Source organism: Plecotus auritus (genome assembly GCF_963455305.1).
Source record: "Plecotus auritus genome assembly, chromosome: 3".
NCBI classification, from domain to species: Eukaryota; Metazoa; Chordata; class Mammalia; order Chiroptera; family Vespertilionidae; genus Plecotus; species Plecotus auritus.
In genome coordinates, this window is record NC_137772.1 from 39,665,678 (window position 1) to 39,680,220 (window position 14,543).

General features: G+C 40.6%; 1 protein-coding gene across 2 annotated transcripts in view; it reads right to left on the reverse strand.

The window, feature by feature from the left end:
- Window positions 1–14,543, reverse strand: part of ERCC5 (ERCC excision repair 5, endonuclease) — a gene marked incomplete at its 3' end in the record, with an annotated part of 135,913 nt that overhangs the window by 76,786 nt on the left and 44,584 nt on the right. For both annotated transcript variants that reach the window (XM_080661719.1, XM_080661718.1), the window contains exons 16-17: window positions 2,550–2,716; window positions 432–549 (exon numbers count right to left, since the gene is read on the reverse strand). In XM_080661719.1, the coding sequence (XP_080517845.1) occupies window positions 432–549; window positions 2,550–2,716 (285 nt within the window). The remainder of the gene's footprint in view (window positions 1–431; window positions 550–2,549; window positions 2,717–14,543) is intronic.

Sequence of the window (14,543 nt, forward strand, 5' to 3'; positions counted from 1 at the left end):
CCAAGATGAGTGGGACAAAACTCAGGATGCCATGGAAGCTGCCCTGACCTTGGAGAGGAACCTGAACCAGGCCATTTTGGAGCTGCATGCCTTAGGTTCTTCCTGTGCAGACCCTCAGCTCTGTGACTTCCTGGAGAACCACTTCCTGGATGAGGTGAAATTCATCAAGAAAATGGGTGACACCTGACTAACATCCGCAGGCTGGTCTCTTCGAAAAGATCACCCTCAAGCAGGACTAGGAGCATTTGGAGCCCAGAGGCCTTTGAAGGGCCCCTCTGCATTCCTCTGGTGTCTGACTTTTACCTGAGCCTCTCCCTGAAATTACTATCCATTCTTTTGACCACCCTGAAGCCCTCTCCCATGCATCAGGCCAAATGAAACAATAAAGCTTTTTGCAGCAAATAAATAAATAATAAAAAATACCTACTTACCTAGTAAACTTGCCACAATGGAGATAAGCCCTGTTCCAGCTCCAATTTCAATCACATTTTTATCAACCATATTATACTGCTTTACATTTGTCTCCAGAAAATAGCATAGAACAAGGGCCTATGAAAGTTAAAAAGAAAAAGAAATAGTACTTGGCCAGTAATAACAGATATATAATTAAACCCTATTAAATAAATAGCTCACTAATGTTTTGATATTTATGTGTGTATGTTTGTGTGTATACATGGAACTACAGAAAATTATCAACAGAAGTACATCTTCCAAGGACTCAACATTTAGGCTAGAAAGAGTCTTTGGGGATTGTTGAAGAGAAAAGAGACAACTAAAAATATGGAGTTCAGTTGCTTAGGTTGATTATCTTTAAAGAAAGCAATTGTGTGAGATTGGAGCAGATAGCAATGAGGGGTCTGAACCCTTCATGGGACAATTAGTAAAGGAGAATATTTTAGACTATTCTCCATTTGACATCGATAAACATCCTATCTAATAGAAGCATAATATGCAAATTAACCATCACTCTGCTACACCCACAAGCCATGCCCACCAGCCACGCCCACAAGCCAATCAGGAGGGGATATGCAAATAAACCCAACCAAGATGGCTGCAGCCACAGAGAGCAGGAGGGAGGCTTGGGTTTCCCTGGCAATGGAGGAAGCCAAGATTTCCGCCTGCCCTTGCCAGCCCAGGCCTCCACTCAATGCTACAAAGTTTCAATAATAGAAATAAATAAAGCCCAACAGAAATGCCGGCAGCCACGGAGCTAGCTGGAGAGAGCAGGAAGCTAGGGTTGCCCACGGCAATGGAGGAAGCCAAGCTTCTGCAGCCCTGGCCTGCTTTGGCCTCCACTTAAGGCTACAAAATTTCAATTATAGAAGATACATAAATCCCAACAGAAATGGCTGCCACCACGGAGTGAGCAGAAGGCTTGGCTCCGCTCCAGGCTACAAAGTTTCAATTGTAGAAGATAAATAAATCCCAGATCCCAGGGCCTCTGCTTGGGTCGCCGGGGGATGTAGCAGGACTGCAAACCACCATAGGCCCTCGTCCAGGCCACCCCACGCCCCAAGGGAACCCCCACCCTGATCCGGGACACCCTTCAGGGCAAACCAGCTGGCCCCCACCCATGTACCAGGCCTCTATCCTATCTAATAAAAGAGTAATATGGAAATTGACCATCACTCCAACACACAAGATGGCTGCCCCCATGTGGTCAAAGATCCTGCCCCCATGTGGACACAAGATGGCCACCACAAGATGGCCAGCAAGGGAGGGCAGTTGAGAGGGACCAGGCCTGCAAGGGAGGGCAGTTGGGGGCGATCAAGCCTGCTGGGGAGGGCAGTTAGGGGTGACCCAGCCAGCAGAGGAGGGAAGTTGGGGGTGACTGGGCCTGCAGGGAAGGACAGTTCGGGGGGACCCAGGCCTGCAGGGGAGAGCAGTTGGGGGGGACCAGGCCTGCAGGGGAGGGCAGTTAGGGGTGACCAGGCCTGCAGGGGAAGGCAGTTAGGGGCAAACAGGTTGGCAGGGGAGCAGTTAGGCATCAATCAGGCTGGCAGGGGAGTGGTTAGGGTGTGATCAGGCTGGCAGGCAGAAGCGGTTAGGGGCAATCAGGCAGGCAGGTGAGCAGTTGTGAGCCAGCAGTCCCAGATTGTGAAAGGGATGTGTGACTGCCAGTGTGGGATCGGGCCTCTACAGGCAGTCAGACATCCCCCAAGGGGTCCCAGATTGGAGAGGGTGCAGGCTGGGCTGAGGGAAACTCCCCCCCACCCCCCGCACAAATTTCGTGCACTGGGCCTCTAGTTTCATTATAATTAGTTAACTCAGATGCGCCAGTTAAATGAGAAATAAAATGTTCGCAATTCTAAAGCCTTAGGGTCACAAAACTCTCAAGATGCAAACAACATTTTATTAATCCTACATGTCAGAAGTAGAATTAATTGGTGGAAGCATTTTCCCAATTTTATGATTTCTAAATTTTACTATTGTTTGAGGTAAAAAAAATAGAATTATGGAACCTATTTTCTTTTTACAAATAGTACATAATAATGAACAAAACTGACTGAAAATAATTGAAATGTAACAAATTTTGTATGAAATTATACCGATGGCCAAACAACAGCACCATAACAATCCATGGCTTCAGTAATTCGAATCTCATGACCAACAAAATGAAATCCTTCCCAGGGGATGGTTGTTACTAGAGCTGGAAAAAAACACCTTGCCATGATCTCTGCAACCACTTTCTTGTCATCATTGTCTTCTCTGTCTCCTGAAAGTAAAAGAAAAAGGCAATTGTTACGGTTGTGTTAGTAAAATAATGAAAAAGGAAAACCTGATGGAAATGCAATGTTTCTACTTATTCTAAGTTACTTTTGAATATTCACTGACTTTAGGTGCCATGTACTAATAAAGTAAACTATTTGAAAATGACTCAAGATGTAAGCTAACATTCCATACATCAGGATGACAATGTCTTTCTGATTTCACTGAAGTTGAAATCACCACTGTCCATTTCTGCAATGCTATGTGAAACAAATGTTAATATAGTTTTTAAAAACAATATATTTTAAGGCAACTCAATATGTTCAATAGGACAAAAGAAATATTGGTGATGGAATATAAGAAGCCAACTATTCACATTAGCTGTATAATGAAGTTTCAGTGATTTCAGTAATGCATATCTTTTATGACCTGCCTTTATTCAGATTAAAAAAATATTTAACACCACCCAACAATATACTCTTATATTATTTTATTATTATTTTTATGTTACTTTGGGGAGGGCTATAACTCATGGTACTATAACATCAACAACATTAAATAGCCGAAACCGGTTTGGCTCAGTGGATAGAGCGTCGGCCTGCGGACTGAAAGGTCCCGGGTTCGATTCCGGTCAAGGGCATGTACCTTGGTTGCGGGCACATCCCCAGTGGGAGGTGTGCAGGAGGCAGCTGATCGATGTTTCTCTCTCATCAATGTTTCTAGCTCTCTATCCCTCTCCCTTCCTCTCTGTGAAATATCAATAAAATATATTTTTTAAAAAAAACAACATTAAATAAAGTTAATAAGCAACATTAACTACCAATTACCGAGCACTTTCTTCACATGTCAGCCCATGTTAAATACATTGCATATTATATTTCATGTAATTTTTGCAACAAACCTTGTAAGATATGCATTATTATTTGCACTTTTACAGATTAAAAAAAAAGCTAGGATTCAGAGAGTCACACAACCTGTAAATAAAGGAGCCAAAAAGGAGCTCCTTTTTTGATTGTTCCAAACTAAACTACTAAAAAGATGTAATTTAAAAAGAACTTAATAGTCCCAAAGAATTTACAAACTATTTATGGACCAAGATATACATCTCTCCCTAAGCCTCCAATTTCTTATTTGTAAAATGGGAAATATAGAAAAACATACATCAAAAAGGGTTGGGAGATTGGAAATAAGATGATGCATGCAAAGCACTTAGCACCTTGTCTACAATTACATGGGGCTCAACATATTGTTATTATTGTTGTTGTTATAGCTTTTATGATATTTTGGTTATAAAACTAAATGATAAAATAAGATCAGCATGTAATAAAAAATATTTGATAGTGTGATATTGAATTGTACAACTGAAAATTCCATAGTCACTCATAGAAGCAGAGAGTAGAATGGGCAGTGACTGGGAAGTAAGAGAAATGGGGAGATGCTGATCAAAGGATATAAAATTTTGGTTATACAAGATGAATAAGTTCTGGAGATCTAATATACAGCTTGGTAACTATAGTTAATAATAATGTATTACATACTTAAAGTTTACTGAGAGTAGACCTTTAGTATTCTCACCACACACACACACACACACACACACACACACACACACACACAAAAGAAAATGTTAACTATGTGAGGTGATGGATATGCTAGCTTGATTATGGTATTCATTTCATAATATGTAAAACAAGTTGTACATCTTAAATATATACAATTATACCATAATGCTTGGGGGTGGATTCTACAGTTAAATAAAAAAGGGGAAATCACTGTGGTGGAGGTTACTCAGGGATGGCTTCATAAAGGAAGACTGTCTTAGGTTTAACCTCTTCTATATAATAAAAGCCCAATATGCAAATCAACTGAGTGACAGAATGACCAGCAGAACAATCAGTCGCTATGATATGCACTGACCACCAGGGGGCAGATGCTCAATGCAGGAGCTGCCCCGAGCCTGCAGGCCCCAGGCCAGCCAAGGTGGGTGCCAGTGGGGGCCCCCTGATTGCCCCACCAGTCAACCCACAGAGGGAGGTGACTGCTGGCAGCAGTGGGGTGTGGGGCCGGTGAGCAGGTGGCACCAGGCCAGCCAAGGCAGGAGCCAGCAGGGGCCCCCGATCGCCCCGCCAGTTGCCCCACAGATCAGCCCTGATTGCTGGCCAGGCCTAGGGACCTTACCCATGCACAAATTTTGTGTACCTGGCCTCTAGTCTAATATAAGATTTGAATTAATAGAGAAACTATTTCTTTCTTACATCAATACCTAATCCTTCAAGTCTTGTCTTTGTTGTTTGCCACTTCCCCAACCTCAACACTAATGAATCCAGGCTTAATTCTCTTCAGAAGAGAAAGTGGAAAATAAAGACTAAGGAAACCAAGGAAATGAAAAAAGTTTGTAATTCTTTAAAAGAGAGATAGGTACAAAAGATTCATTTTAAAAACTTAAGCCACAAAAAGAAACAAAAAACAAAATCTTAAGCCAGAACATTTATTCCTTGGTTGTTCCATTTACTCTTTTAACAAAACCATATGTATCAAAGACCTACTATGTGCCAGGCACTGAGCTAGATGATGGAAGACAGCTGTTAGCCAGACAGACATGGTTCTACCCTCTGGAAAAGTAGAGATGCATACACACAACTGTCTGAACTTCAGTAATACATGAGGTACCTCATGCCATCCCCGTGAAGAATTGGATGTAAGTTTGTTTTTCCACAATACCCCTTAAGTACTTGGCTTTGTTTCCCACTGGACAGACCTTTCTAATAAATGGGTGTTTGCAGCTTTGCTCTGATTGACATTTTTTGTTACTGGTTTGACTGATAACAGTGTGATCAAATATTCAAATGATATGTGTAATGGGAAATTATAGTAGAAAACTGAATGTGAAACAAAGTATCTTGATGGGCTATAGCAGTGGATTGGACTTCATATGAAATTTGATAAAGACAAATATAAAGTTCATATTCAGGATGACTTATTTGTGGAGGGGAAAAGATATATACATTTAATTGGCCACAAGCTCAATATGGGACAAAAGTAAAATACAACTATCAAAAAAGTTAATATACCCAGACCTTATTAACAATATAATTTTAAAACTAGGGAAGTATAGAACTCTGTTCTATTTTAAAGTGGTCAGGTCTTATTTGTAGCCCCATGTTCAGTTTGGAAAGCCTCAGTTTAGAGAGCCACTGAGAAACTGCAGCAACTGGGAGGTGAGGACTGTTGACCCTCAGCAGCAAGAAGGCAGTTTCAGAAGATCAGCATATTCATCAGAAAGAAGAAACAATCGAGGGAACACAAGAGTTATCACAAATTTGAAGGTGCAGCAAATAAAAGAGATTGGAGTGTGTGTGTGTGTGTGTGTGTGTGTGTGTGTGTGTGTGTGTGTGTGTGTGATGTTCCCAGAGAGCAGAATATGAACCCAAGGAAAATAATTACAATAAAGCAAATTTTTAACATTTTTCTAAAATCACACCTTTTCTAAAATAAAAGGGCTCGCCTCAAAAGGTAGTAAGTAATTCGTCCCCAGAAGCTATCAAACAGAAACCAGAAGACTATTCTTTCTAGATATTAGGGATGCACCAGGTCCGTGGTCGGCAAACTGTGGCTCACAAGCCACATGCGGCTCTTTGGCCCCTTGAGTGTGGCTCTTCCACAAAATACCACGGCCTGGGCGAGTCTATTTTGAAGAAGTAGCGTTAGAAGTTTAAATTTTTAAAATTTGGCTCTCAAAAGAAATTTCAATCGTTGTACTGTTGATATTTGGCTCTGTTGACTAATGAGTTTACCGACCACTGCACCAGGTTGATGTTTAGTCTAGCTGGACTAGGCCACTGTACAACTGAATTTCTATGACTTCATAAAAGAACTACATGACATCATGTGGAGAAGTGATATCATAGAGATACAATGTGCTAAGGAAATGTAGGAGAGAAAGTAAATAAAAGTAGACAAAAGGAAGCCAGTAGTGGAGAGAGAGGAAGAGATATCAGACTTTGGAAGGGAAGGGAAGGAACGGGGAGTAAGATTCCTCAGTAGGCTGGAGAGAAGTGTTTCAAATGACAGGCTAAATATGCATTCATTTATTCATTCAACAAGTATTCACTGAGTACTTACTAAACCCTACACACTGTCTAGTGACTGAGAATGAAAAAATTCAAGGATACAGTCCTTGTGCTGGTGAACCTGACAGATGTGCAGAGAGAGACACACAAATGGACAATGCAATGTTATATGGCAACTGTTAAAATGGAGGAGAAAGGAAAGCACAATGAAACACAGAAGAAACAACACCATGTCAACCTGTGAAATACATAGATGATTTCCTGACCTAAATTATGTAACCCCTTAATAGAGTCCTGCTTAGGATCCATACAAAATCAAATATTCCCCAAAAGGATTCCAACTTCACTACACACCACAGGAAGGGGCCAATCTACCATCCACTCTCCCTGGACCACAAACATTGATGGACTCTTGGCAGAGACCAGAGAAAACAAAGAGATGAAAAATTGATATTCTTCAGCAAGAGCCCCTCTTCTAATATATTTCACATTCACATTCACATTCAGGAAGAGCTATAAGATCCAAATAATATTAGTAATATGTTCTATTTGAACTTTAACTTTCATTTCACTATATTCACTTGCCTTGCTAAGATGAGGTGGGGGTGTGCAATGTTTGCTGTGGAAGTTCTTTAGGGAAAAGCAGAGAACATTAATTGCTTCCTTGACCTTTAGCTGAATATACCCTCTTGGGCCTCCTTGCAAACTCCTTGTAAATGCAGCACTTCTTTGACAAGTCACCTAAGGTATCAGGGTTTAATAGATTTTTGAGTACACTAAATCCCAGGAGCATCTCCTAAAGTTCCAATCTTTGATATAAAAAAACTTTGCCAGTGAATATTTACTGGAATGAAGTGACATCTCTGACTTTGCACTTTCTTTTAAAGGTTAGTTGACCAGATTAGTGTTTTTGTTTTTAAAACTACAGTATATGAACAAATAATTCCTGTGTTTTTTTTACTGACTTCCTAAATAGTTATTTCTTTTTAAGAATGATAACATCTTTATCTTTATAAGGAAGTGAGACTTGAAGTATATATGTGAGTATATTATAAATGAAAATTATTTATACCCCAAAATAAAGGACCTTCAAAGAGATTTCATTAAACAACAATAACCACTATTAATTGCATATCCATTCTAAAATAGCACAATTCTACCTACTAGATATGGTAATTCAAAAGTAGTTATATGCCTATAATGACCACATATAATATAGAAAACATTATCATGTTGAATAAAATTAAATTGACAAGGTTTTATATCAATACTAGAGGCCTAGTGCACAAAATTCATGCACAGGGTCGGGGGGAGGTGTCCCTCAGCCTGGCCTGCACCCTCTCCAATCTGGGACCCCTTGGGGGATGTCCAATGGCCGGTTTAGGGGCATTAACTCCAGCCATTAGGAAAATCACACAGAATGTCCTTGACATACAAACAGTATGGTTTTATGAGTTGTTTTAATAATAATGGCCATTCCTTTAAATAATATCTGCTTACATACAATACAGCTGGTACTATGTGAATTCAGAATGTTACTATCACAAAATTATAGAAGGTTGTAGTGGAAATAACCTTGAATTGTCTAGTCCAAACTTTTGTAAATATTGGAATTCCCTTTTCAAAGATTTTTGAATGCTTTTTGTCCTAAGAAGCTTAACCAACTTTTGAAGCAACCCATTTTCTGTGAAAGGACTGGGGGACCCTGGCAGCAGGCAAATGGCATGGCTGCCACCCCGCAGGACTGGGGCACTCCGGCGGGGCTGAGAGGACTGGGCACCGCCATATTGTGGCTATGGGTGCCGCCATCTTTGTGATGGGTGAGATGGTCAATTTGCATATTCTCTCTTTATTAAATAGTATTCTCTTTTGTACTTAAATGCTATTTGAATACTACAGTCATTCCACAAGAAGTAACAGATAAAATTAGCATAATTTATACCCATGGTCGGCAAACTGCGGCTTGCGAGCCACATGCAGTTCTTTGGCCCCAGCTCTTCCACAAAATACCATGGCCTGGGCAAGTCTATTTTGAAGAAGTGGCATTAGAAGAAGTTTAAGTTTAAAAAATTTGGCTCTCTAAAGGAATTTCAATCGTTGTACTGTTGATATTTGGCTCTGTTGACTAATGAGTTTGCCGACCACTGATTTATACCAAGAAACCAAAATATACTAAACTTGGCTACTTAACATAATCTGTCTAGACATATGAGATTTTAAAAGAAAATATAGACACACATACAATTATTTCCACCTTAAAACTTTGACTGCTGTTTTTAAGCATTAACTTCTATTTAAAGGTTTTGAGGTAATAATTTATTATTAATTATTTATTTAAACCAAAAGACATGCGTGATATTAAGTTTTAACAATATCACCACCCATCTTAAGGTTGAGGATAAGAACCTCTGAACTAGAATCTAATAAAAAGAGCTGCACTGTTATAAGGATATCCCTAAAGTAGCCTTTTTGTAAAAGGGAGAAATCTATGCTCCCAATGTAATACACAAAAATCATGTCTCTCAAAGTGCATATGTAGTTATTTGTTGAATATGGGACTGGATCTTGAGATGATTAATAAATGAGTAGATTTGAAGAGGATTGTCTCAAAAAATTAATAGCATTATCATGCAGTGAAATTTAATTTACAATTCTGAATAATAACTTTTCCACACATATTCTGTCCTTGTTACCTAGCACTCAAGCCCCAGGACAAATAACTAAAACTGGATAATATTACACAAAATGATGAATCTTGACTTCCTTCTGTGAAAAGCAGAAAACTCATATCTGTACCTTTAGATAAAAGCTATCTACTATAACCTTAGTGTATTATTTTATTAATGAGTTTAATGTTGAAACATAAATATTAAAACAGATTGTAAATACAACATAATCAAGATAGTATTACAGAGAAACCAAGATGGCGGCATAGGTAAACACCTAAACTGCTGCCTCGCACAACAATTTCAAAACTACAACTAAAAGACAGAACGGACACCATCCAGAACCGCAGGAAAGCTGACTGAGTGAAAATTCTACAACTAGAAGGATAGAGAAAAGCTCACAGAGAATTGGAGGTACGGCAAAGGGTCTTTGTGCGCGCAGAGAGGAAGGGCGGCTGAGAGCCTGGCTGACTTTCTCTGGCGGAAGGGGGAAGGGAGCCCCCGACCGCACAGAACCCCAGTTCTGACTGCACTGAACACCTGTTCCGGGCAAGCCCCTGGGGACCCACGCTCTTGTGGGGGGAGTCTGGACTCTTGGGCGGAGACTCGGGAGCCGGGGAAGGCGGAGGACTGAAAGTCTGCTCGCGCCAGTGCGCACAAAGGCTGCGGAGGCTGCCACAGGCTTTCCCTAGCGGAAGGGAGTGAGAGGCTCCTGACGGCACTGAACTCCAGTTCTGACTGAAGTGAGCCCCAGTTCTGACTGCAGTGAACCCCAGTTCCAGGCGAGCCCCTGGGGACCCACGCTCTTGTGGGGGGAGTCTGGACTCTCGGGCGGAGACTCAGGAGCCGGGGAAGGCGGAGGACTGAAAGTCCGCTCGCGCCAGTACGCACAAAGGCTGCGGAGGCTGCCACAGGCTTTCCCTAGCAGAAGGGAGTGAGAGGCTACTGACGGCACTGAACTCCAGTTCTGACTGAAGTGAGCCCCAGTTCTGACTGCAGTGAACCCCAGTTCCAGGTGAGCCCCTGGGGACCCACGCTCTTGTGGGGGGAGTCTGGACTCTCGGGCGGAGAATCGGGAGCCGGGAAAGCAGAGGACTGAAGGCACACACGTGCGCGCAAGGGCAAGGCTGACGGGAAGCCAAGACTGAGACTCCACCCCATCCAAGCTGAGCACAGAGGCTATTGCAATTTGGCAAGCCTAATCCTATAAGGCTGTCTCCAGCACCGGACTTCTCCCAGCATAGACACAGCTGATCCTTACAGCCAACAGGCCTGGAGGTCAATTCTTCCCAGTGATACCAACAACAATAAAGACTTAATTACAACAAGGCTGTACACACAGTCCACAAAGGTGTGCACCAAGAGTGTCCACCTCAGGTTAACTGGGGAGGCAGACCCACTGGGCCAAATTGGAAACCTAGCACACAAATCTACCAACTCAGGGAAGCAGTGAAAATGCGGCGTCTAAGAATCAGATCACAAACAAAAGAAATGGAGGAAAACAAACGACTGGATATAGAATTCAAAACCACGGTTATAAGGCTTTTTAAGAATATCCTAGAAAAGGCCGATAAATATAATGAGACCCTCGAAGAGATGAAAAAGGACCAACTAGAAATTAAACATACACTGACTGAAATAAAAAATATTATACAGAGACCCAAAAACAGACAAGAGGAACACAAAAATCAAGTCAAAGAATTGAATTACAAAGAAGCAAAAAACACTCAACCGAAAAAGCAAAAAGCAAAAAAAAAAAATCCAAAAAGTTGAAGATAATGTAAGAAGACTCTGGGACAACTTCAAGCGTACCAACATCAGAATTATGGGGGTGCCAGAAGAAGAGAGAGAGCAAGATACTGAAAACCTATTTGAAGAAATAATGACCGAAAACTTCCCCCACCTGGTGAAAGAAATAGACTTACAAGTCCAGGAAGCCCACAGAACCCCAAACAAAAGGAATCCAAAGAGGACTACACCAAGACACATCATAATTAAAATGCCAAGAGCAAAAGACAAAGAGAGAATATTAAAAGCAGCAAGAGAAAAACAGATAGTTACCTACAAGGGAGCACCCATACGACTGTCAGCTGACTTTTCAACAGAAACTATGCAGGCCAGACGGGAGTGGCAAGAAATTTTCAATGTGATGAATAGCAAGAACCTACAACCAAGATTACTCTACCCAGCAAAGCTATCATTCAGAATTGAAGGGCAGATAAAGAGTTTCACAGACAAGAAAAAGCTAAAGGAGTTCATCACCACCAAACCAGTATTATATGAAATGCTGAAAGGTATTCTTAAAGAAGAGGAAGAAGAAAAAAGGAAAGATAAAAATTATGAACAACAAATACATATCTATCAACAAGTGAACCTAAAAATCAAGTGAATTAAAAACCTGAGGAACAGAATAATCTGGTGAATATAATAGAATCAGGGGCATAGAAAGGGAGTGGACTGATAATTCTCAGGGGGAAAGGGGTATGGGGGGGTTCATAAAGAGACTGGACAAAAATCATACACCTATGGATGAGGACAGTGGGGGGTAGGTAAGGGCAGAAGGTGGGGTGGGAAATGGGTGGAGGGGAGCTATGGGGGAAAAAAGGAGAAATAATTGTAATCTGAATAAAGATTTATTTAAAAAAAAATAAAAATAAAAAAAAAATAAAAAATAAAAAAAAGATAGTATTACAACTATGTTGCTATCTTGAGCTTATCTATTTTAATGCTTTTTGATATAAAAAAAATCTTATCACTATTTCCTGCTACAAAATCTTTGCTGATAGTGAATAAAATCTACCAGGTGCTCTTGTTCTCCTGAGAATTAATTATGAAGTGAAAATTAGCAAGATTTTGCCACATTATGATGATGATTTTCTTAAGAGGAAAATCCTACAGAGATTTGACTTCCAAGGCTAAATTGTAGCAAGCCTTCAAAAATAAAGGCTCATCTATATTCTTTTTTATACTTTTTAGGTCAGTATCAACAATAATAAATGGAAGGGTCAGATCACAGAAATACACACACACACACACACACACACACACATCCTTAATAGCTGTGACAAGTGAATTTAAGCTTCCATTAGAGGGCTGTCATGAAAACCTGTCAGAAATTTTAAAGTAAAAAACCCTCAACTAAATGAAAGAGACTGTCATTCGGTTGAATCTTCTATTCAAAGTTGAATGTCATTCTTCTTAAGAAATATCTAGAGATTAAAAAGAAGAAAGATGTTAAAGGTATTTTCAGATTAGTAAATGGTCACAAGCTAACCTGAAAGATAGAATTCTGAATGCCTGGGTAACGTCAAGGTCTTGGGTCCTTATGTTGAAACTAATTCCTGAGATTTCACAAATGTATTTTTTTGTCTACATGTCTACTTAATTTCACGAATGTACAGAGGCTGTAACTTTAATCAAGTGGATTAAGTGATACTATGTTTAAGAAGAAAGAAAATTCATCTTTTACTGAGACTCCTCAGGATGCAATTGGGGGGAAAAAATAGTTGGACTCAAAGTTTGCTGCTGGGATCACAGTGGGAAGAGACAAATAAACAAATGCCAGTGAAGTATAATAAGTGCAATAAAAGAAATATTTCCAAATTGCTATGGTAAACATCACTGGTTGGTCAGATTAGAGAAGCATTCTCAAGGAGACATTTGAGCTAAATTGGAGGGATGAGGAAGGCTGCCGGGCGGAAAAGGAAGGAAGTAAAGTCATTAAAGATGAAACATCCACCAAGGCTGGAAACAGGCTTGGAGAGTCATCATATATCTGGGAACCTTTGTTCTATACGGTGAGGTGGAGTCAATAAAGATCATTAGGACAAAAAATACATGATCAAATTTGATATCTAAAAACTTACCTCTGATCTCACTTATATGTGAAATCTAAATGACAAAAGAAATTAACAAACAAAATAGATCCAGAGACATGGAAGCATGCAACAGACTGAGGATTCTCAGAGGAAAGGTGTGGGAAAGATTAACCAAAGAACTTATCCTATATTAAAAAAGCCTAATATGCTAAGTGTCCGATCGGTAGGTCGGCTGTTCAACCAATCAAAGCGTAATATGCTAACGATATGCTAAGGCCGCTCAACCACTCGCTATGATGTGCACTGACCACCAGGGGGCAGACAGTTGGCCAGTAGACCAGTCACTATGATGTGCACTAACCAGCAGATGATCCAACAGGTAGGTTAGCTTGCTGCTGGGCTCCAGCCAGGACTGAGCAAGATAGGCTGGACATGCCCTGGAGCCCTCCTGCAGTCCCTCCCCAGCTAGCCAACCTCCTGTGTCCCTCCCCAGCCTCGACTGTGCACCGGTGAGGTCCCTCGGCCTGACCTACGCCCTCTCGCAATCCAGCACCCCTCAGGGGATGTCAGAGAACTGGTTTCAACCTGATCCCACAGGCCAGGCTGAGGGACCCCACTGGTGCACAAATTCGTGCACTAGGCCTCTAGAATGTATATATGCATAACCCATTGACACAGACAATAGTGCTGTGAAGGCCTGGGGAGGTTGAGGGAGTACGGAGGAGGGAGTCAAAGGGGGAACATCTGTAATACTTTCAACAATAAAGATAATTTTTTTAAAAAGAAATAAAGGACAGATTTTTTAAATGAGAAAAAAATAAATCAAAAAACAGTTACCTTTGGCAGCAGCAACTGGAGGCTAAATTAGAAGCTCATTAGGAGACATACAATAATCTAGACAAAAGATGGGAAAGAGTCTGAACTAAGGCAGCAGCATTGGGTCTAGGAGCCAAGTATGAATTTGTGAGCTTTTGAAGTGGTAGTAGACCACCCCTAAGGGCAACAATTGACATTCAAACTTAACATTTAAACCTTACTTTGGAAGACATCTGAGACAGATTGTTATATTTGTTATTTTTATTCAATATGTGGGAAATTTATTAGTCTTATTTAGCATATATGTATTCAGTTTACTTCACATAAATGTGTTGATGAATGAATCTTTAGTAATTATATGTGTGATGGTACTCTAACTGGTATATTAAACATATTGCTTCCAACTATAGTTTGATATGTTTCTTAAATAGCAATATAATTGCCCTGCTGGTGTGGCTCAGTGA